At 45.2% G+C, this 20,869-nt stretch overlaps 2 protein-coding genes across 5 annotated transcripts in view; both read right to left on the bottom strand.

Annotated features, from left to right (window-relative positions):
* Positions 1-20,869, bottom strand: part of PRXL2A (peroxiredoxin like 2A) — a 339,130-nt gene that overhangs the window by 288,318 nt on the left and 29,943 nt on the right. The window lies entirely within an intron of this gene.
* LOC117082309 (mannose-binding protein A-like) lies at positions 8,382-13,898 on the bottom strand. Of its 3 annotated transcripts, none has more exons than XM_033208945.1 (5): positions 13,782-13,898; positions 12,125-12,317; positions 11,253-11,369; positions 10,336-10,410; positions 8,382-9,662 (listed from the first exon to the last, which is right to left on the bottom strand). In XM_033208945.1, the coding sequence occupies exons 2-5, from the start codon at positions 12,306-12,308 to the stop codon at positions 9,289-9,291; spliced, it is 750 nt and encodes a 249-aa protein (XP_033064836.1). In that variant the 5' UTR covers positions 12,309-12,317; positions 13,782-13,898; the 3' UTR covers positions 8,382-9,288. The 3 variants fall into 3 exon arrangements, with proteins under 3 accessions (XP_033064836.1, XP_033064837.1, XP_033064838.1); XM_033208946.1 differs by having other exon boundaries at positions 13,710-13,893; XM_033208947.1 differs by having other exon boundaries at positions 13,715-13,893.

The raw sequence follows: 20,869 nt of genomic DNA, 5'->3' as shown, positions 1-20,869 counted from the left end.
ATTTTATTACATACACAAATTAAAATTAGAAGAAAATATAACTAACAATTTATGTAGGAAGGAAAAAGATCTATCTAAGAATGCTATCAGACAGAGGAACCCAAAGTGATAATATTGACATATCTGACTACATAAGAAATACATAAAACTTTTCTACTGAAAAGTAAAACACAACATAAAAGAAAAATGGTTATGTATTTGCAATGTACATAACAGATACATCAATAAGAAAATTATGAATATCTAAATAGGAAAATGGCATAAGAATGAGAAAAGGAAATTAATAAAGGAAGAAATACTAATGGCCAATAGTACTGATACGTGAAAAATGCATAATCTTAGTAGTAATTTTTAAACCTTAATGAAACAGTAATATGCATCCGAAAATCTATAAGATAGAGTTACAGCTATACTCAGAGGAAATAAGTAACTTTGCTTTCATTATTAAAAATTAAAAAACAAAGAAAACAGACTGCAAATAGTTGAACTAAGTGTTCATTTGTTAAAACAAAATTTTAAAACAACAACAAAAAAAGGAAGGACAAAACAAATAAATATAAAAGTGAAATTAATGAAATATAAAATAACAATAATAGAAATAAATTGGGCATGGTGGCTCAGACCTGTAATTCCAGCACTTTGGGAGGCTGAGGAGGGGAGGATCACTTGCAGTCAGGAGTTCAAGACCAGCCTGGACAACATAGGGAGATCCTGTCTCTACCAAAAAAAAAAAAAAAATTAAAAAATAGCCAGGTGTGGTGGTGGGCACTTGTCCCAGATACTTGTGAGGCTGAGGCAGGGGGATCACTTGAGCCCAGGAAGTTGAGGCTGCAGTGAGCCATGATTGCACCACTGTACTTCAGCCTGGAAGACAGAGCAAGACCCTGTGTCAAAACAGCAACAACAACAACAAAACAATAATAGATATGACAAATTATCTCAGAAACTAGATTTTTCAAGAGTTGGATTAGACAAATACATGTTGATAAATTTGTATAAGAAGAAAAAAGCCAACATACAGAGTAGTAGCGATAAGAAAAGAATAGAGATATGAAAAAAATAAAAAGAATTTTGAGATAATGTATTCACTTCCTTTTAGGCATTGATCAGAATTGAAAGCAGCAAGAACTCAGGGAATTTGGCATCCCTCCCCATCCTTCCCTTGCTTTTGCTCTGTGGCCTGGGGTCAGATACTATACTCCTTGCCCTGAAGCTCCAGGTGGTTTATAGCTCCTGGCTAAGGAGGAGGAAAGTGGCACTGCTTTTTATCTGACGTGGCATTTAACTCATAACCTTGGTGCATTAGGCAAGCATGACCATATAACAGTGAGTGTGATGTTAAACCATCTCTCGCCACCTTCCATCTCAGGCATGGTTGGGAGCTTCTACCTCTGGACTCCCCAGACCCTTGTCACATAGGGAATCCAAAATGTTCATGACCTTTTCTGATTCCTGCCCTTGGGGTGCTTGGGAACCAGACCCCATCAGTGTAGGAGAGAAGACCACCCAGGAACTGCTTGCAGACAGCACAGGAAAGGGTCAGCGCTGCTGGGCAAGGTGAGGTCTCCAGAGGATGCTCTTACTGGGGAAAAGAGTCTCACATGCAACTCGGCATATGGCTTCTGGTAGTACTTCTGTGATTGTCAAGGCCATAAATTCTCATGGGGATAGGAAGCTGGACACATCAGGAGCTCTGGGCAGGGCTAGAGGGCTGGACAATGAGTCCTTTTCCCCACACCATCTGACATCCCTTGGTAATGACTGTGGGGTTAAATGGCTTTCAGGGTCTTTTCCAGGCTGTGTAGGAGATAGTTGATCCGCTGTTTGGCACAGATAAGGGGGAGGAGAGGGTCAGTATGTGTGCTAATGTGTCATCCTTGGCTTAAGAGGGCACTGCCCTGCAGGTCCAGAGGGAACCCAACAAGGGATTGCCCTGAGCTTCATCATGCGCCCAGTGAAGGCACCTTCTGGGACTTCTGCAAGAATACTATGCTTCCACCAGTTGGCTTCCCAGGAAGCCCAAGAACAAGAAACAAGGACAGTGTTGAATCTGGTGGAACAACAATGTCATTTCCATTTGAGACCTCCTAGGAGATCCCCACCATCCCTCTGTGCACCAGGCCCTCTGCTGGTGGCCTAATGGGTCCCAGGCAGAGTCCCTAAAGTGTCCTGGATTGCAGGTTCCCAGCCTGAACCCCTTTGTCCTTTTGAAATGATGTGGGGTCATCACAGGAAAATCACAAGCAAATACTTAGTAGTGTTCTCCAAAAGAACCTGATTCAGAGAAAAGTCCAGATTCTTTCCCTGCTGATGCTGACGAAAGAAAAAAGTGACTGCATTTGAGAGAGATACCCAAAAAGTCCACAAAGGGAACCCAGAGAGCAACCCACAAATCCAGCCCCGACATGACTCAGGCAAGAGCAGCAGCAAAGTCCTGTCTTGAGGGGATTCTGAAATTGCTTTAGACACAGACCTGTGGAGGGGCAGGCAAGGAGAGTGTGGGGGTGGCCTGTGGGTCCTGCCCTAAAGAGATCACATTCTAGGCTTGGAAAGGAGACAGATGCATAGACAAGGAGCAGAGCATCCCGCCAGTCCCCGGGGCTTGCTGTGCACTGAGGGTGTCGGGATCCAGCATGCTGAAGACCTGCGGTCACGCAGTAGGAGCGTGTGTCTGGCCCTGACCCTGCAGGGTGGGAACACAACCCAAGTGAGCAAAGCAACCAGGACAATGGTGGAGAGGAGGAAAGCAGGAGCATCCGAAGTTGCAGACAAGGTGCTCATGTGATCCTACCACTCACCTGGCTGGGCTTGCGTCTCTCTGGATTTGCTGGCCTTGTCTTGGAGGCAACCAGCAGGGGACAGCACGAGGCCACAGCACCAGCTGCGCATGGCCACTGCTGCTGGGGCCAGGGATACTCAATTATCAGAGAAAGGAGGCTGTGCCCGTAACCATATTCCAAAATGAGTTTTGCTGTTTCTCTCTTGGATCCAGCTTAGAGCTTAGAGTTAAGCTCCAGAGAAGGGAATTGGGTCACACATCTTGGTGGAGGACTCAGATTCATTAATTTATTATTCATTCACTCACTTATTCACTCAACAGTTATTGATTGAGTGTGTATGTGGTTCCCAGCCCTTTTCAAGGACTGCAGAGGTGAGTGATATGGTCTTGTACTAATCACAACAGCAGGGACTAATGTTGGCATGGCCTTTATTGCAGGCCAGTGCTGTCCTAATCGCCTTGCTTATATCAGTTCATCGATTCCTTCAACAACCCTCTGAGGTGGACACTGTCATGATCCCAATTTTACCAAGAAGGGAACTAACACACAGAGAGTGTATTATGTGACTTGCCCAGGGTCACACAGGTGCAAACTGGTAGAACCAGGATTTGAATCCAGGTAGTCTGACTCCAGAATCCTCACTATTTTTTTTTTTTTTTTTGAGACAGAGTCTCACTCTATTGCCCCAACTGGGGCACAGTGGCACGATCTCTGCTCACTGAAACCTGTGCTTCCTGGGCTCAAGTAATCCTCTTGCTTCAGCCTCCTGAGTAGGTAGGGTTACAGGCGTGCGCCACCATGCTAGCCTAATTTTTTGTATTTTTAGTAGAGGTGGGGTTTGGCCATGTTGCCCAGCCTGGTCTCGAAATCCTGAGCTCAGATGATTTGCTCACCTCGGCCTCCCAAACTGCTGGGGTTACAGGCATGAGCCACTGACCCTGGCTAGATTCCTTATTCTTAATGACTTTGCAACACTGACATAACTTGAGCAGATGGCCACGACGACGTCAGATAACCATAATTCTTAGAAGAAAATAAAAAGGAGTGTTGTAATGGTGACTGGGGCTGGAGCAACCTTAGCTTCAGTGGTCAGGCAGGGACTCGGGTGGTGGGGGAATGGTGACATACAATCTAAGACCTGGTAGGGAAAGAGGATCATATTAGTGCTCAATCTCTGTGGACCCCCCGGTATCTGAGAACACAGCTTATGACCTCCTATGGAGGACCTTTTGTCTATGACCAAGCACCCCAACTCACCCAGAGTCTCTGGGGTCAGCTCGAGCCAATGTTCTTCAGCGAGGAGTATGCAGATATGGACCTGGAGACAGGCTTGGGGAGGTAGGGGCTGAGCCCCCCAGTGGCAGGATGCTGAGAACCTCAAGCACTGGGCCTGCTGCTGCTGGTTTCCATACAGGCACTCAACACACACTCACACATGCACAACAACACACACAAACAGCCCCAAGCCCATGTGTACACAATTCCCCTCTCAAGGTCTCACACATCCAGTGCCTCATGTGCTCTGAAGCTCCTCAGAGCTGTCCAAACCCCAGATCCCCTCCCTAAAGTCACAGGAAGCAGTGAGACCCTGGAAATAGGAAGGTTTGGGTCTGCAGTTGGTTTTCACTACTGGGGCGCCAGTCCGTTGAGGGAGATTGTTTGGGGTCTGACACTATACAGTTAAGCAGCACCCCCTTATAGGAAGTGCTATAAGGAATGGGAAATGGGAAAATGCTGGCTTCCAGGCTCCAGGGCCGCCCTGTATGGTGAGAGGCAGGCAGAAAGCCACGGTGGTGTCTGTATTTCTTGGGGCAGGGGTTTCAAAACTGGCCAAACATCCGGATCACCTGAGAAACCCATGAAGATGACAGATTTCTAAGGTTTTCACTCACTGGGTCCAGAATGATGCCAAGAGCCTATGATTTTGCCAAGCATGCCAGTCAATTCTGCTGGTCACTACTCAGAAGAGATGCACAAGGTGGCACAAGAACAAGTCAGGGTAGAGCAGGCTGGGCTGTGGGTTGGCAATGGCTAGCCTCGCCCAAGGCATTTGCTTGGTTAATGAATGGCTGCTTGCACCCCACTTCTTTGAAACATGCACCTGTGTTTGCTGGACAAACCACAGGTTCATAGTTGGGGACACTGTCTACTCCCCACACAGTGGCCACCAGGGTTGTGAGCACCCTTTCCCAGATGGCCCACTGCCCTGGTCTCCTCCCCTCTTCCCAGCAGCACACCAGCCACTCAGTGTTACCAGGACAACATCGCTTTACAAAATCCTCTTCCGGACATCTCCAGCCCAGGCCCTCTGATAACATCCAATCCCTTTTCAGTTAATAGAAAAACTCTGAGCTTTGGCAGGCTCAAAAGCACAGATCAGTTACATAATGACAAGCAAACAGCCTTCCAGGTCAGAGGCTCTGCTGTGACACAGAGGGCAAGTCCGGGGACTGACTATGACCCCTGGCACTGGTCCCCCTCTGACAGCCACAGAGAAGGGAGGCTGGCTGGCACCAGCAGGAAGAAGATTTGACAGATGTGAACACTGGGCCCTCAGCTGGTACCCCAAGCCCCTATCTTTTGGCTTGGACATGGCTAAAGTGAAGCAGCAGAGCTGTAGGACTCTGAGGAAACAGTGTCCTGCAAGCACAAGGCCCTACAATTCCAGGATTCAGACCCAGGCAGGAGCCTGGGCCTCGAGTGTCACAGGCTTTGGTAGCCCCTTTCATTCAAACACAGGAGGGAAATTGTGATTATACTTGCTGTGCCTCTACTTCTGCAGACATAATTTAAATCCAAAGTTCCCATCTTGAGGCCAAGGTATAGTTGTCATTCTAATTTACCCAGACTGTCTTCTGTAGAATTCAGAAATAGCTGATAAATATTTAGCCCACAATACTTTGGACAGAATTGCCAGGCAACAAAAACTGAAAACCGGGCTGGGCACAGTGGCTCATACCTGTAATCCCAACACTTTAGGAGGCCAAGGTAGGGGGATCTCCTGGGCTCAGGAGTTCGAGACCAGCCTAGACAACATGGTGAAACCTCATCTCTACAAAATACTAAAACTAGCTGGGCATGATGGTGCATGCCTGTAATCCCAGCTCCTCAGGAGGCTGAGGTGGGAGGATCGCTTGAGCCCAGGAAGTCAAGGTTGCGGTGAGCTGTGATCATGCGACAGCACTTCAACCTGGGTGACAGAGTAAGATCTTGTCTCCAAACAAAACAAAACAAAAAACCACACACACACACACACACACACACACACACAAAATAACAACCGAAAACAGTTCTTAGATCCTGCTGCTTTGCTCCTGAATTGGCTCCTACAGTCTGCGTTTGTGTGTGACAATTGATTCATTAAGTTTTAGAAGAAAGAAGTCTTTAGTACCTATTTATAGACAGGGAAATTGAGGCCCAGGAAACTGACATGCCGCTCAGTACATTAGTCATGGAGCTCACCTGAAACCCCTGTCTCCTGCTCCCAAAATCTGAACTTCCCACCCGCCAAGCCGTCTGTCCTTCAGCCCTAACATAGCACACAGAGACCCGGGCCTTATTCTCCCCTGGGCATGGCCCAGAGCCAGAGCCCAGGCTGCACAGAGTTCTGAATACCAGCTTCCCTTGCAGGAATGCTCTGAGCATGGCCTTCAGGTTTTTACTCCACGCAAGAGGCAGCAAAGGAAGACTGCAGCTAGGAGATGTCTTTCAGCTCCATGGTCCAAAAACCAACGTGAGAAATGAATGGCAGAGACATCTACTCCATTAGAATAAACGGCAGGGCTGAAGAGGTTGCTCACAGCCATCCCCACTCCTGCAGTCTCAGGGGAATGAGCTGCCTGGGGCCCCTCAGGCCTGTCCGTGGAGTGCGTGGCTTTATTGGGTTCCCTGTGCAAGAGATGTCAACCATTGTCTACTCCTTAGTAAAGGAAGCTGCCTGTCCTCAGTCCTTCAGACAGAGAAAGAGGGAGTGAGAAGGGAAGGAGAGAAGTAGGGAAGGGAGGAAGGGAGGAAGAAAGGAAGGGAGGAGGGGAGGGAGAAAGGAAGAAAGGAAGGAAGGGAAGGAGGGAGGGAGGAAGGAAGAAACGGAAGGAGGAAGGAAGGATGGGTAGAAGGGAGGGAGACTGTTTGGAGGGTCATCTTAAATCCAAAATGTTCCTCTTGTCCCAGGTCCTGGAAGGCCTGGATGAACTGAAGTTTCTCATGAGAATCCTGTATCTTTTTTAAAAAAATTGTTTTTCTTGGCATCTTTCTTGCAGAAAAAGAAATCTGTATCTTCAGATTAACTCCTCCTCCCCAGCTAACACACATCAGGCTCCCATTGCTTGCAGATAAAAACAGAAATGAATACAGAGAGGCAGTCTGTCTCAATTCCAGACTGAAGGAAGAATAATGTGGCTGTAGATACATTTAGAGAAAGGAGCTCAAAAGAGATGGTCAGGTGCTGGATCAGGGAGAGAACAAAGCCCGACCCATCCGGAAGCACTGGCCATGGCAATCTTCCTTACTATCAAATAGAAATAGGAGCCTTCATGCCCTGCCAGGTGAGCAGAGAGAAGAGAGAATCTACAAGGAACCTCAAAGTGCCAGGGGGCAGGAGAGGAGGCTTATGAGCTGGGGAGAAGGACAGAGCATTGGGTGGCATAAAGAGCTCTTAGAGCAGGAACGTGAGGCTGTAGTGATTGAGGGAGAGAGAGGAGGAAAAGAGCCCCATAGAAGGAACTAAGAGAAGCTGTCTGAAAGGAGGATGGAAGAATTGGAGCTTGCCCTGCAAGATTTTTTGCATTTCCCTGACTGAGGGGCAATCATTGCATGCTGGAAAACCATCCCTGTGGAGTACATAACTGCATGTTTTACAGTTTCATGGCTGAAGATATTGTCCTTTATGCCCAGTGTGGAAAAGGAGACATTCATCTCAGCACTGACCATGACAACCCTCCTTAGCATAATATAGGAAGAACGATATAACCATCACCGGCCAGTTTTCTCATTTTCATCTTGGCTGTGAGAACATTCAGGTGTAACATTCATGCTTGGTTCTGGTCATTCTTTTGTTCTGGGTCACTGTATATGTGTGTCTTTTCTCCCTCTAAAAAGTTTCTGGTCCTTTCTCTATTTGCCATAAACTATGGCTTCATATGTGCTTCTAAAGCTTAACCAATTTCCTGTTCCATCGGTAAGCAGTCTGGATTGCACTGGAAGCAAGTAATTATTTTGCTCGACATCACAAAAATACTCCTCTCATTGACCCCAATTGTGTCAATATACCCTATAGAAGGGTTTTTTTGGGAATTGAAAATTCAGTGATATGCCTGTTTATGTAGGCCAGAGGCCAAGGACACAGGTCCTGCCACCCTCACCCTGATGGTCCCAATGCCCTTGGCACGTCCCAGCCCTGCCCGGATAGTCCCGCAGAAGAAGGACTCCTGGGAGAAAGCATGCTTGACATTCAGTCCCTGGGTTCCTACCCATGCGTCGCTGTGTAATTTTTTGACGCACCCATTTGACAAATATTCATCAAGCACTTACCAACCATAGGTTATTTTCCTGGTAGTTCAGATACAAAGAGAAGTAAAATAGAAAACTAAGATTAACTAAAACTTTTCACAGAGTTAAAGTGGCCCTTAGCCTATTTATGAAATATTTTCCCATCTCATTGTGTGATAATGGGCCCATTGACCTATAATAGGAAGAGGATGTTACAGGGAAAGGAGGGACTGCTGGGCAGGTGGGGGACTGGAGTAGGGGTTGGGGCTAAGACTCATGAGACTCAGGAGGTCTGCGGAGAAGGGCACACCCTGCGTGACAATTTGCCTCCTCACACGCAGCTGACACACCTCAACATCGAGTCAGCCTCCTAAAATGATGCAGGAGGAAAATCTGTTCTTTGGCTTTAAGGTCACCCTAGTGACTAAAGGGTGACCACGGCTGTGTGGGCATGATGAGAGGATTCCTAGGACTAACAACTGTTGCCCATGCAGGAGATTGCCAGGTGTTACAGTCAGACAGTGAGAGGTTGTCTGGAGCAGCTCATGAACAACTAACAATACCTGTGTCCTAGAGAGGTCTGGGCTTGCCATGGAAGGAGTTTAGGCATCCAGTAATGGCGACTCTTGGAGAAAAGGAATAAGATCTTTCAGTGGCTGGAATCTACAGCCTACTCTGACCCAGGTGTGGCCCCACTGGGTCCTTCTAGTGGGCTTCAGTGCCTTCACCATGAAGTGAGAGGGTCAGATGTGGCCCTTTCCAGGGTGGACTCCGACCCGGCGCTGTGCTCCTAGTGGGATGGGGGTGTCCTTTGCCATGTGCTGAACCAGAACCCTTGTGCCCCACAGCCATCCTCTTCTTCTGTTCTCACCCCACAATCAAATATATCCCCCTCATTTTCCTCCCATCCACATGAAGGAAGGATTCAACACAGGGCAGAAGAAAACCAGCATTGAATTCTCTTCCAAAGCAGCAGAGAGTTCAATAGGGAGCCAAGAAGGGGGTTGAGGAACGTGCCTCTTCAGGCAGGAAACTCACAGACGGCAATGAAGGAGGCCGTGCAGGAGATGTCATTCCAGAGCCCATTGCTCAGGAGACTCACGCAGTCCTCCCCTGAACCGTGGTCATTTGGCTCATCCTTCTTCCAGTTGCTATAGGTCAGCCTCCCGCCTGTCACGTACATGAACTGGCCTTCGGTTGCCTCATCTGTGATGCCCAGAAAGGCAGTGTCTTTGGCCACATCCTGGATGGCCTTATTCTCCTCTGCATTCTTGGGGGCAGCCACCGTGGCCTGGAGCCCAGCACACAGAGCCTTCACTTTGGAGAAAGGCATCCGCTCACCGTTGGTCACGAAGAGCTTCTTCCCAGACATTTTCCCCAAGGAGAAGGCTTGCACTGAAACCACAAATGGTGAGTGAGGCTGGCTGGGTTTGGAGCCCAGCCCAGGACAGTAGGCAAATAGTCTGAGTTCCCTGGGAAGTCAGATCTCTGAAAAATCACCCTGTGCCCAGCAGCTCAGGCCAGAGCCTGGTCAGGAAACAGACCTCAGCTGCAGAGCCTGAGAAGGGGCGTCCAGACCCCTGCAGACAGCCCAGACTCTCCTGGGATATCCCACCTTGAAAAAGCATCTGCTAAAACCTGCCCCAGCACAGGTGCACATAGGGAGACAGTCTTGGGCCCCACTGCAGGCTTGAGCACCAGGATAAGGAAGAGGCAAGGACAGACATCTGAGCTAGCAGATGCCGAGGAAGGGGCATAGACTTTGGAGACATCAGACCTCCATCCAAACCTTCCCCTGCCACTTCCTGGCTGTGTGACCTGAAATGAGTCACCAACACTTCCTGCACCTCGGTTTCCTCACCTGTCAATAAAGCAAGTTCAACAACCACAACTGAGGTTGCTGAGAGGATTGAATGAAACTGTCTTATGGGAAAATGCCACCTAGCACAGGCCCTGGTGTAGGACAAGTGTTCCTGAATTAGTTCCCCTCCCACCTCCTCCAAACCTAGAGTGTGCTGAAGAAAAGAGTGAGAGCCAAGAACACATTATGGGCAGAGAGAAAGCTCACGCTTCTTCATGTGGTCCAGTTCTGATCTCAGGCTCTGTAGCTGTCTCTCTAAGTTGGCCAGCTTAGCCTCAGTAACTGCAAAGCAACAGGGAGAAGGTATTTATGGAGAAGACCTTAACTTGGAGAGTGGAGCATTTTGAAAAAAACAAAGTGGCTTACTAAGAAGAACGCTTATTCGAGGAAAATAAGAAAGCAAAAGAAATAAAAGGGGGGAAATGACTACATTTCTGCTTCTCAGCATGTATCTCTGCATCCCTTCACAATCTAGAACTTCAGGCATGGACCTCTGTCTCCACATACAGCTTGCATATTGTCATATTGTAAGAATTCATAAGAAAATACTCAACTCATTACTCTTCTTTCTGAAAACATTTCTTTGTCATTCACTTTCATTGCTCATTCCAGATACACTTTTTAATACCTTTATTATTTTGACAGACTGGTAGACAAATATGAATAAGTAGGTTGTCGTTGTTCTTTTGTTCTTACTGAATTTGCTCCATTTTTCTCTGAACTAAGTTGCTGTGATGTTCCCCGTCACCCAGGGTTCGAAAAAGGCAGAACGTTTTCATGCCACTCTTGTGACAATGGACATAAACTCAACCCCCTAAAGGGCCTATTTCCTCCCTGGCACCCCGGAGATGCACACTGGACTGTTTCCACTGAAGAAAAGCCAGGGCCCATCTGCTAAGGGGCCTGATGAGGGAATGGCCCTACATGGCTTGAACGTCTGCATCTGGGCACCTATGGGAGTCCCCTCAGGCCCCAAGTAAAGCCGAGAGGACCGGGGGTGCTGGGCCAGGATGCAAAGTTGTGCATCTTCCCATGAGGCAGCAGGAGAAGGGGACCTTCCAGCTGGCCCTCCAGCTCCCCAGGCCCGGGACCCCCAGGCCACCATGCTGAGGTATGCCCCTTACCTGAATTGTCCCCACGATCTCCTTTTTGGCCCCTTGGTCCTGGAATTCCAGGAGCCCCTGTGTTTCCTGGGGGCCCCAACTTCCCAGGAGGGCCCTGCAAACCTCTGAGCCCTTGACCTGTTGCAAGACAAAGGGAAGATGACCCAGTGACTGTCATTCTTTTTTTCCAAAAAGCTCAATACTCCATTCATGTTTACCCCCTGAACAGCCAGTGAGCTAGCGATGTAACCCAAAAAAGAAAGACCCTCCTGCATGCCAGTGGAAGGCCTGCACCAAGGCCAGCTCCCTAAGCAGGTGGGACACCCCTCTGTAGGGACAACCACACACCCCCAGTTCCTGTGTGGAAATATGGGATCCCGGAGAGTCAGCAAGCAGCTTTGTTTTGGAGACAATGGTATTTTACAGGGATTGTTCTGAGTGTAGCTTGGGTCCTGATGAAAGGGGAACCTTAAGCCGGCTGTGGTGGCTCACGCCTGTAATCCCAGCACTTTGGCAGGCTGAGGTGGGTGGATCACGAGGTCAGGAGATCAAGACCATCCTGGCTAACACAGTAAAACCCCGTCTCTACTAAACATATAAAAAAAATTAGCAGGGCGTGGTGGCGGGCGCCTGTAGTCCCAGCTACTCAGGAAGCTGAGGCAGGAGAATGGCGTGAACCTGGGAGGCGGAGGTTGCAGTGAGCTAAGATTACGCCACTGCACTCCAGCCTGGGCGACAGAGTGAGACTCCGTCTCAGAAAAAAAAAAAAAAAAAAGAAAGGGGAGCCTCCCCAAGTCTGTGCTTTAACCTTTGTGTGGCAGGCTCAAGCACAGATTTGCTTGAACACCTGCTGGAGGTGGAGATTTAGGAAGCCACAGAAACCTGTCCCAGACCTGGCTCTCCCTTTTCCCCCTTGGGTCCATCTCGCCCATCTCTGCCTGGGGTGCCATTGGTGACGGGGATGGCACAGGTAATCACGGAACAGGTCTTCTGGGCATCCTCACAGGCTTTTGTTTCGGAGCAGGAAGCTGTCACCACAGACAGGAGAAGGACAGGGAATGACGGAAACAGGAACATGGTCCTTACCTTGAAGTGAAGAAAGTGAAGGAAGGAATTTCATCCCATCTGATTTAAATAGCATTTGCTACCCATGTGGTGTGCTGGACCCTGTGCTGGGGACAGTGGACACAGAGGGGACCATCACAACCCCTGGCTGTGAATGACTTTCAGGCTACTAGGGAAACAGGTGGGTAAAAAATGTGAGAGTTAGATCAGTGCTAAAACAAAGGCAGGTGCAAGATGAACATGAGCCCATTCTCCCTGGGGTCCCAGAGCTCCTGCCAGCACAAACCTTAACAGGTAGGCACCGCCTACTTGACAGCCCACAGGGCTCGAGGATTATCCATGAGCCCTGTGTCCAGTGGTCCAGACAAAGGTGAAGAGAGCTCATTGTCTGTGTGAGCTTTGGCCCCTGGATTGCTCGGATTTCTTTCTAAAGTGCTAAAGGAGCCATGGTTTCCTTCTTCCTTTCCTATGGAAGGAAAGAGCTGTACTCAGACTGGGACAGGAGACCTGAGGTCCCACAAGGTCCGTCTCTTGGCTGGACTTGGTTGATGATATCCACTCTCTCATTTCCTGTAAAACTTCTGATTGCCATGGTGGGGCTCCAGCTGTCCTCAGAGCAGCCCCTGTTTCACCAGCTGCTTCTTGACCATCTTGCATAATGTCTATTTTGTGACAGGCACTTGCTGTGGGATTGGGACCTAGAATGCCCTGAGGCAGGATTCTGACCTTCAAAATGGAAACTTTTTTGGTGATCGATCCTGTCCAGATGAGACTTCTCTTGGTTTGAGATCTTCCACTGAGAGGCCGTTTCACCACCAGGCTCTGAAATTTCTGCTCAGCCTGAGTCTGGAGGGATTCAGCTCCTGCTCCCCATCCTGGAGGTTGCCCAGATGCCCCCCCAGCTCTGTGCCCCTACCCAGCCATCAGAGTCTCTTCGAGCCTTTGTCCAGGTTGGCCTGTCCTCCAGGACACTTGGCAGCCGGGACCCCATGGGACTCTCCCTCTGCTCTGCTCCAGCCTCAAATCCCAACGTCCTGACTCTTGCTGCCCAACACTGCATCTGCCTTTGCTATCCCAGCCACAGTCCCTTAACCCTTCCCTTCCTCCAGGACACAGTGAGAGATGCCCAGTTGGAAGGGAACTTTCTTGGTCATGTCCTTCTCCAACTTCCTTTTCCTATCATTTTTGTCTTTTTAAAAAAATCTCTCCTGTTGGTGCTGAATTGGCACTGGATGCCACAGTCAAGGCTTGTACCTGTCACTGGCGCACACATGCCACTTCTATTCTTCACTTTGACAAAGACCACCCTTTAGTTTGCTGATGGCCAAGTGGATACAGGAAGCTCCCAGTTGCTTGGGCCAGAGGGAAAGAGAGGCCCCAGGTGGACCTGATGACACCCCCCCAAACCCCTACCTCACCAGGATTCAGTCAAGAAGCCAGTCTTTTGGCCCAGGGCCCCACTTCTTTCCTCCAGAAATGACTTACTAGGGCTTCCTCGGAGCCTGGAGTTAGTGGCAGGGAAGCTGGTCCTCCAGCCCAGGCCTCTGACAGGTGCCTCAGCGACGTCCAGTCCAATCAGTGTGGTGACCAGGGACAGCGCTGGATTGGCCTTCAACCCCAGATTAATAATCAACCATCCCTAGAACTACTGTGTCCTGGGCAGCTCTCCAGGGCTGCTGGCAGGGTCTCTAGCACAGTGCTGGGCAGCTCTCTACGTTAGTGTCGTAACCCCCTCGTCTACTACCTCCTCGCAGGCATCCTTCTCTATGACTCAGCGCCTCTGAGCTTCCAGAGTCACAGGTTCCCAGGGTAGTTTTCTTCAGATATTTATTTTCAGAAGAAGAATGCATAGATTTTCCACCAGACAAATGCATGCACACACACATGCACACAAACACCCACATGTGTACACATCTTTGTATCAGTTGATTGAACTACTTCCATTTGTGTTTTGTTTATTGTAGGGCTAGGGCGGAGAGACTAAACACCCCTAGCACTGAGTCACCTCCTTCCTCTCTTCTCATTTAGAATGTTTGTCAAATGTCTTCTTTGGGCATCTAGGCACACAGGGCCAGGCACAAGGGGAAGGGGTATTTGCAGCTGACTTCAATCCAAAGCCGAATGTGGGTGTTGGCACTCGCTGCTCCCTCTGTCCAGATATCTCCTTGTATCTTTGCTTACTGGTGGCATATTGATTGACCACCAACCACTCCTTATTCCTGTAGAATGAGAAGCTCATGAGAACAGGGGTCTTGTTCCCTAGCTGTTGTTTCTCCACTGAGAAGAGTGCCTGGAAACAGAATCAATGCTCAATAAACATTTGTGGAACAAATGAATCCTCCAGCAGCGTGTCCTCAAATTCCCCCTCTTCTCTCTGACTGGAGCTACAATCTGTGCCCCCTTTACCTGTGACCTCACTTTTCTAGGGCAGGAGCTGTACTCAGTCCACATCTCTGTCCCCAGGGTGCAATCCAGGGCTGGGCACAGAGGAGGATTGGGTACAAGGATGAAGAGAGAGGCAGAGACTTCGAGCAGACACCAGACCGTCTGTGCTCATCCGGGCCTGAATTTCCAGAAGTGTCCAGTTCTTGTCACCAGAGGCTGGTCAAGCCATTTAGGTCCCGGATGTGAGCTTTCATGCTTGCCTTCCTCCAAACTCACACCCATTCTTTGAAACACTTCATGTCACCAAATAACTTCAGAGGTTTGTTTTTCCCAAGTGGGGAGTGACTTCCCTGTGACTCTGCCTGGTGATGGGGGTTTTGGTTTCTCAAGTGTCCTCACCCTGTGTACTCATGTCATCAGGCCCCATCCAGTGGCCCTCTGGTTCCCATTCAGGGGGCCTGCCAGGCACCAAGAGGGGCCCCCAAGGTAAAGAAGATTACTCTCAGAGCTGGGTTTCCTGATGCCATTGACACAATGTTGAAGGGCCCATAGGCCCAGAAGACAAAGGACTTTCAATTCACACAGCAAATAGGCAGATCTCCCAGGAAGGTGGGAAAGTGGAACTGACAGATTGCATTGAGCCGGGATCCTAACTGTGCTGCAGACTTAGAGAAAGGGTGGTTCTGAGTGAGCAGAGGGAAGGCAGGAGGTAAATACACCTAGGAGCAAAGAAACCTGAGAAAACCTGGATTCTGGAGGAGACGAGTTTCTCCCCCAAGGATGTGTACCCATAGGTCTGTCCTCTCATAGACTCGGAGGTGAATTTATGCTGCTCTTATGACTATTACTGAGTTTTGTTATTTATGTCAAGATGAAAAATTGTGTTTCCAGTGTCTCAGCACAGCATGATCTCCTGCATTGTGGAGACATAAACTCAGTGGAGAACCACACCCACAGCCCAGGCATCTCAGTGGTGTCTCAGATGGAGGCCAGGCAGATTTGAGTTCATCATGGGACAATTATCAAATACAGTAGGGGATAAGCAGGGTGAGAGCTGATAGAAATGACAAGCCTCAGAAATAGCCCTCCAAAGAGTGTGGACCCTACATGACAGATAAATTAATATGCACTTCAAAAGAGGGTATAATGAAGGAATAAATGAAAATTATATAATTAAATTAATAGACTAGAATTAAAAATACTATAGAGCTAATAAAATTGAATACTGGTTCTTTGTCAGAGACATAAACTTGGCAAATATGGTTGTGGTCTTTTGGGTTGTTTCCGCCTTGTTGTAAAATTGCATCTCACGCCCTTTGCCATAGGACTTCGTAAAGGCTCCCACTAGAGTGTGAGAAGTAAATACTCCAGTCCCTTTGCTGTTTGGTGTGGCCATGTGACCATGAGCTACAACGAAACTTTATGTGTGCTTACAGGTTTGATATGGCTTTTGTGTTTCTTTCCCAATCCTGGAAAGTTACATGGAACAGACATGAACTCATCTGAAAGTCTGGAGTCCAGCTGACTGCTGCTGAGTCCAGGCTCGCTCAGCAGAAACCAGCCAAAACTCAACAAACTGGAAGACACAGAGCAGGAAATAAAAACGTTTATTGTTGCAAGCCCTGAGAGGGAGATTTACTATTGTGTTAGCTGACTGATACAATATCAATGATTAATAGAAAAGGTACAAGAAATTAACAAATCAGGAAGGAAAAGGGATTATTATACTAATATAGATAGTACTAACATTATAAAATTATACCATCTACAGTAGATTTTATAGCAATATATTAGAAAACTAGTTAAAATACATAATATTATAAGAAAGTTTATAATTGCTTACTTTGGCCCTAGAAGTGTTAGAATAATGAATATATTATTGTATCACATAAAATATTAAAATGGAAGTCAAAAATTATCAACCTTTTCTCCATCAACAAAATGGTTTTAAGGTGAGTTGTAGCAAATCTTCAGAGAAAAGATAATTTCTCTGTTATAGAAATGGTTTGTGTCTACAGCTACTTAGCTAACATGATTAGCCGAATATGTGACACAGAATGCATAAGGACAGAAAAAGAGAAAGGAACTCTCAGCCAACCTAATCTGTAAGTACAGATGCAAAAATACAATGTAAAAAATAGCTATTAAGACCAGCAATGTATTTATGGTTAATAGAAGTCTCTGGAATCTGATTTTCTACATTCATTAGCCCATGAATTAACTGCATAATATTTGGTAAATCACTTTGACTTCTATATGCCTCAATATTCTTATTTGTAAATTTGAAAGAATGATAGCATCTATAAAATAGGGTTAATGAGGATTACATGAGTTAATACTAGTGCCCGGTCCATAGTCTGTGTAATGAGTGTATCAAGCATCAGACCAAGTAGGGCATATCAGAGGAATGCAAGGATGGTTCAACATCAAAAAATAATGTAAATCACTAATTTAATAAAGAGTAGGTTTCATTAAGAGCCTAAATTTATATCTCTCAGATCTTGGAACTTGGAGTTCTTTTGTTCTCAAAACTAATATGTAGTCTCAAAACTCTTTTGTCATTGATGGGCATTTAGGTTGATTCCACGTCCTTGCTATTGTGAGTAGTGCTGCAATGAACATTCACATGCATGTGTCTTTATGGTAGAATGATTTGTATCCTCTGGGTATATAACCAGTAATGAGATTGATGAGTCAAATAGTATTTTTCATTCTTTTTTTTTAACATTTCGTAAGTATAATTCATAAATAATATCTCATAATTTCTGGTTTGATCCCCCAGAAAGATACAATAATTCTAAATATGTATGTACTTACAAATATGGCCTCAAAACATATAAAGAAACAATTGACAGAATTATAAGAAAAAGTAGACAAATCCACAATCATGTGGAAGATTTTCATACAACTTTCTTATTAACTGATAGACCAAGCTGACACAAAAATCAGTAGATGATAAAATATTGGGATGATACACTAAAAAACCTGAATTACTTGACATACATAGAACACTGCACCCCAAAATTCAAGAGTAGATACTATTTTTATGAAACATTAATAAAAATTGAGCATATGCTGGGATATTAAAGCAAGTTTCAACAAATTTCAAAAAACGTTCCCTTACCACAGAACAGTTATTCTGTATATCAATGATAAAAGGATACTTTGAAAATCTCTATATATTTAAGAGGAAAATTAAGAAGTATGCTTCTAAATAACCTGTAGGCCAAAAAAAAAGCCATTCTAATAGAAATTAGAAAATACTGTAACTGAATAATCATGAATAGTTAAGTATCAAAACATATAAGATCAGCTAGAGCTGCACTTGGAGGAAAATTTACAACCTTTCTACATTTTAGAAAAGAAGAATGCTGAAAATCATCAATCTAATGCCCATTTCAAAATATTAGAAAAATAAGGCAAGTTAAGCCCAAAGAAAACAGAAGAAAATAATGAAGAGCATGCAGCCATAAAAAATAACCAAATCACGTCCTTAGCAGCAACATGGATGTAGCTGGAGGCCACTATCCTAACCAAATTAAGGCAGAGATGGAAAACCAAATACCGCATGTTCTCACCCAGAAATGGGAACTAAACACTGGATGATAGGAGCAATAAACACTGTGGATTCCAAAAGTGGGGAAGGAGGGAGGAATGCAAGGGTTGAAGACCCACCTATTGAGTATTATGTTTATTTCCTGGGTGATGGGATCACTAGGAGCCCCAACCTCAGCATCATACAATATACTTGTGTAACAAACCTGCACATGTACTTCCTGAATCTGAGCTAATAATAAGCAGAAATTAATGAAATAAAATAAAATGCAACAGAAGGGATAAACCCACAAGTTTGTTCTTAGAAAAGACCAAAAGAATGGATACGTTTTGATGAGATTGATAAAGAGGAAAAAAGAGAAGTCACAAATAACCAATATCACGAACGATGGGGAGTCTACAACTACATATCCTATAGACAAAAAGATCATAAAATGATAATACAAATACTTTATGCCAGTAAATTTGAAAATGTATAGGAACTGGATAAACTAGAAAAATATCAATTCCAAAACTTACACAAGAAGATGTACAAAAATCTAAATAGTTTTCTATACAGATTTATAAATTCAATCTATAATTATGTCTTCATCAGTGAATTTTACAAATAATTTAAGAAATTGTTCTAATCTCACGAAAAATCCTCCAGAAAATAGAAAAAAATTTTAAAATTTTTATTTTTTGAGACAAAAATGATCTCAATACAAAAATGTGACAAGGAAAATACAAAAAAGGAATATCACAGGTCAGTCTCACTCATAATGCAAAAATCCTATGATGCACATAGATAAAAATTTCCTAAGCAAATTATTTGTTTTTTTGCATATATTTCTAAATTATACTTTAAGTTCTGGGATACATGTGCAGATCATGCAGATTTGTTACGTAGGTATACACGGGCCATTGTGATTTGCTGCACCCATCAACTCATCATCTACACTAGGTATTTTTCCTGATGCTATCCCTCCCATAGCCCCCAACCCCTGACAGGTCCCAGTGTGTGATGTTCCCCTCCCTTTGTCCATGTGTTCTCATTGTTCAGCTCTAACTTATGAGTGAGAACATGCATTGTTTGGTTTTCTGTTCTTGTGTTAGTTTGCTGAGAATGATGGTTTCCAGCTTCATCCATGTCCCTGCGAGGGACAGGAACTTATCCTTTTTTATGGCTGCATAGTATTCCATGGTGCATATGTGCCACATTTCTAAATCCAGTCTATTATTGATGGTCATTTGGGTTGGTTTCAAGTCTTTGCTATTGTCAACAGTGCTGCAATAAACATATGTGTGCATGTGTCTTTATAGTAGAATGATTTATGTACATTTGAGTATGTACCCAGTAACGGGATTGCTGGGTCAAATGGTATTTCTGGTTCTAGATCCTTGAGGAATCACCACACTGTCTTCCACAATGGTTGAACTGATTTACACTCCCACCAACAGTGTAAAAGTTTTCCTACTTCTCCACATCCTCTCCAGCATCTCTTGTTTTCTGACTTTTAATGATCACCACTCTAACTGGTGTAAGATGGTGTATCATCGTGGTTTTGATATGCATTTCTCTAATGACCAGTGATGATGAGCTTTTTTTCATATGTTTTTTGGCTGCAGGAACTGCCACACTGTTTTTCACAATAGTTGAACTAATTTACACTCTAACCAATAGTGTATAAACATTTTCTTTTCTCTGCAACCTCATCAGCAACTGTTACTTTTTGACCTTTTAAAAATAGCTATTCTGACCGGTGTGAGATGTTATCTCATTGTGGTTTTGATTTGTATTTTTAATAATTAGTGATATCAAGATTTTTTTCGTATGCTTATTGGCTGTGTGTATGTCTTATTTTGAAAAGTGTCTGTTCATGTTCTTTGTTCAGTTTTTAATGTTTTTTTCTTGTAAATTTGCTTAAGTTTTTATAGATGCTGAATATTAGACCTTTGTCACATGCATAGCTTGCAAATATTTTCTCCCATTCTGTATGTTGTTTGTTTACTCTGTTGATAGTTTCTTTTGCTGTGCAGAAGCTGTTAAGTTTAATTTGATCCCATTTGTCAATTTTTGCTTTCATTGCGATTGCTTTTGTTGTGTTTGCCATGAAATCTTTGCCTGTTCCTATGTCCAGAATGGTATTGCCTAGGTTGTCTTCCAGGGTTTTCATAGTTTTGGTTTTACATTTGAGTCTTTAATCCATCTTGAGCTGATTTTTGTATGTGGTATAAAAAAGGGGTCCAGTTTCAATCTTCTGCATATGCCAGCACCATTTATTGAATAGGAAGTATTTTCTTCATTGCTGGTTTGTTTTTGTTTTAGTTTTGTTGAGAATCAGATGGTTATAGTAGTGCAGCCTTATTTCTGGGCTCTCTATTCCATTCCCTTGGTCTATGGGTCTGTTTTTGTACTAGTACCATGCTGTTTTGGTTACTGCAGCCCTGTGGTATAGGTTGAGGTTTGGATAATGTGATGCCTCCAGCTTTGTTCTGTTTTTTGGTTCCATATGAATTTTAAAATAGTGTTTTACAGTTGTGTGAAGAATGTCATTGGTAGTTTGATATGAATAGCATTGAATCTGTAAAACGCTTTGGGCAGTATGGCTATTTTAATGGTATTGATTCTTTCTACCCAGAGCAGGGATGTT

This window comes from Trachypithecus francoisi, unplaced genomic scaffold, assembly GCF_009764315.1.
Source record: "Trachypithecus francoisi isolate TF-2019V2 unplaced genomic scaffold, Tfra_2.0 Lachesis_group9, whole genome shotgun sequence".
Taxonomy (NCBI): domain Eukaryota; kingdom Metazoa; phylum Chordata; class Mammalia; order Primates; family Cercopithecidae; genus Trachypithecus; species Trachypithecus francoisi.
Note: the sequence above shows the minus strand (reverse complement) of the source record. Positions and strands in the feature narration are given on the sequence as shown.

Excerpts from the sequence above, each read along its gene's own strand:
- LOC117082309 (XM_033208945.1), bottom strand. The coding sequence starts at position 12,308 with ATGTTCCTGTTTCCGTCATTCCCTGTCCTTCTCCTGTCTGTGGTGACA. Across the intron at positions 11,370-12,124 it reads GGGGGAAAAGGGAGAGCCAG|GTCAAGGGCTCAGAGGTTTG; the intron begins GTCTGGGACAGG and ends GTCTTGCAACAG. Across the intron at positions 9,663-10,335 it reads ACTGGACCACATGAAGAAGC|TGCAAGCCTTCTCCTTGGGG; the intron begins GTGAGCTTTCTC and ends TTGTGGTTTCAG.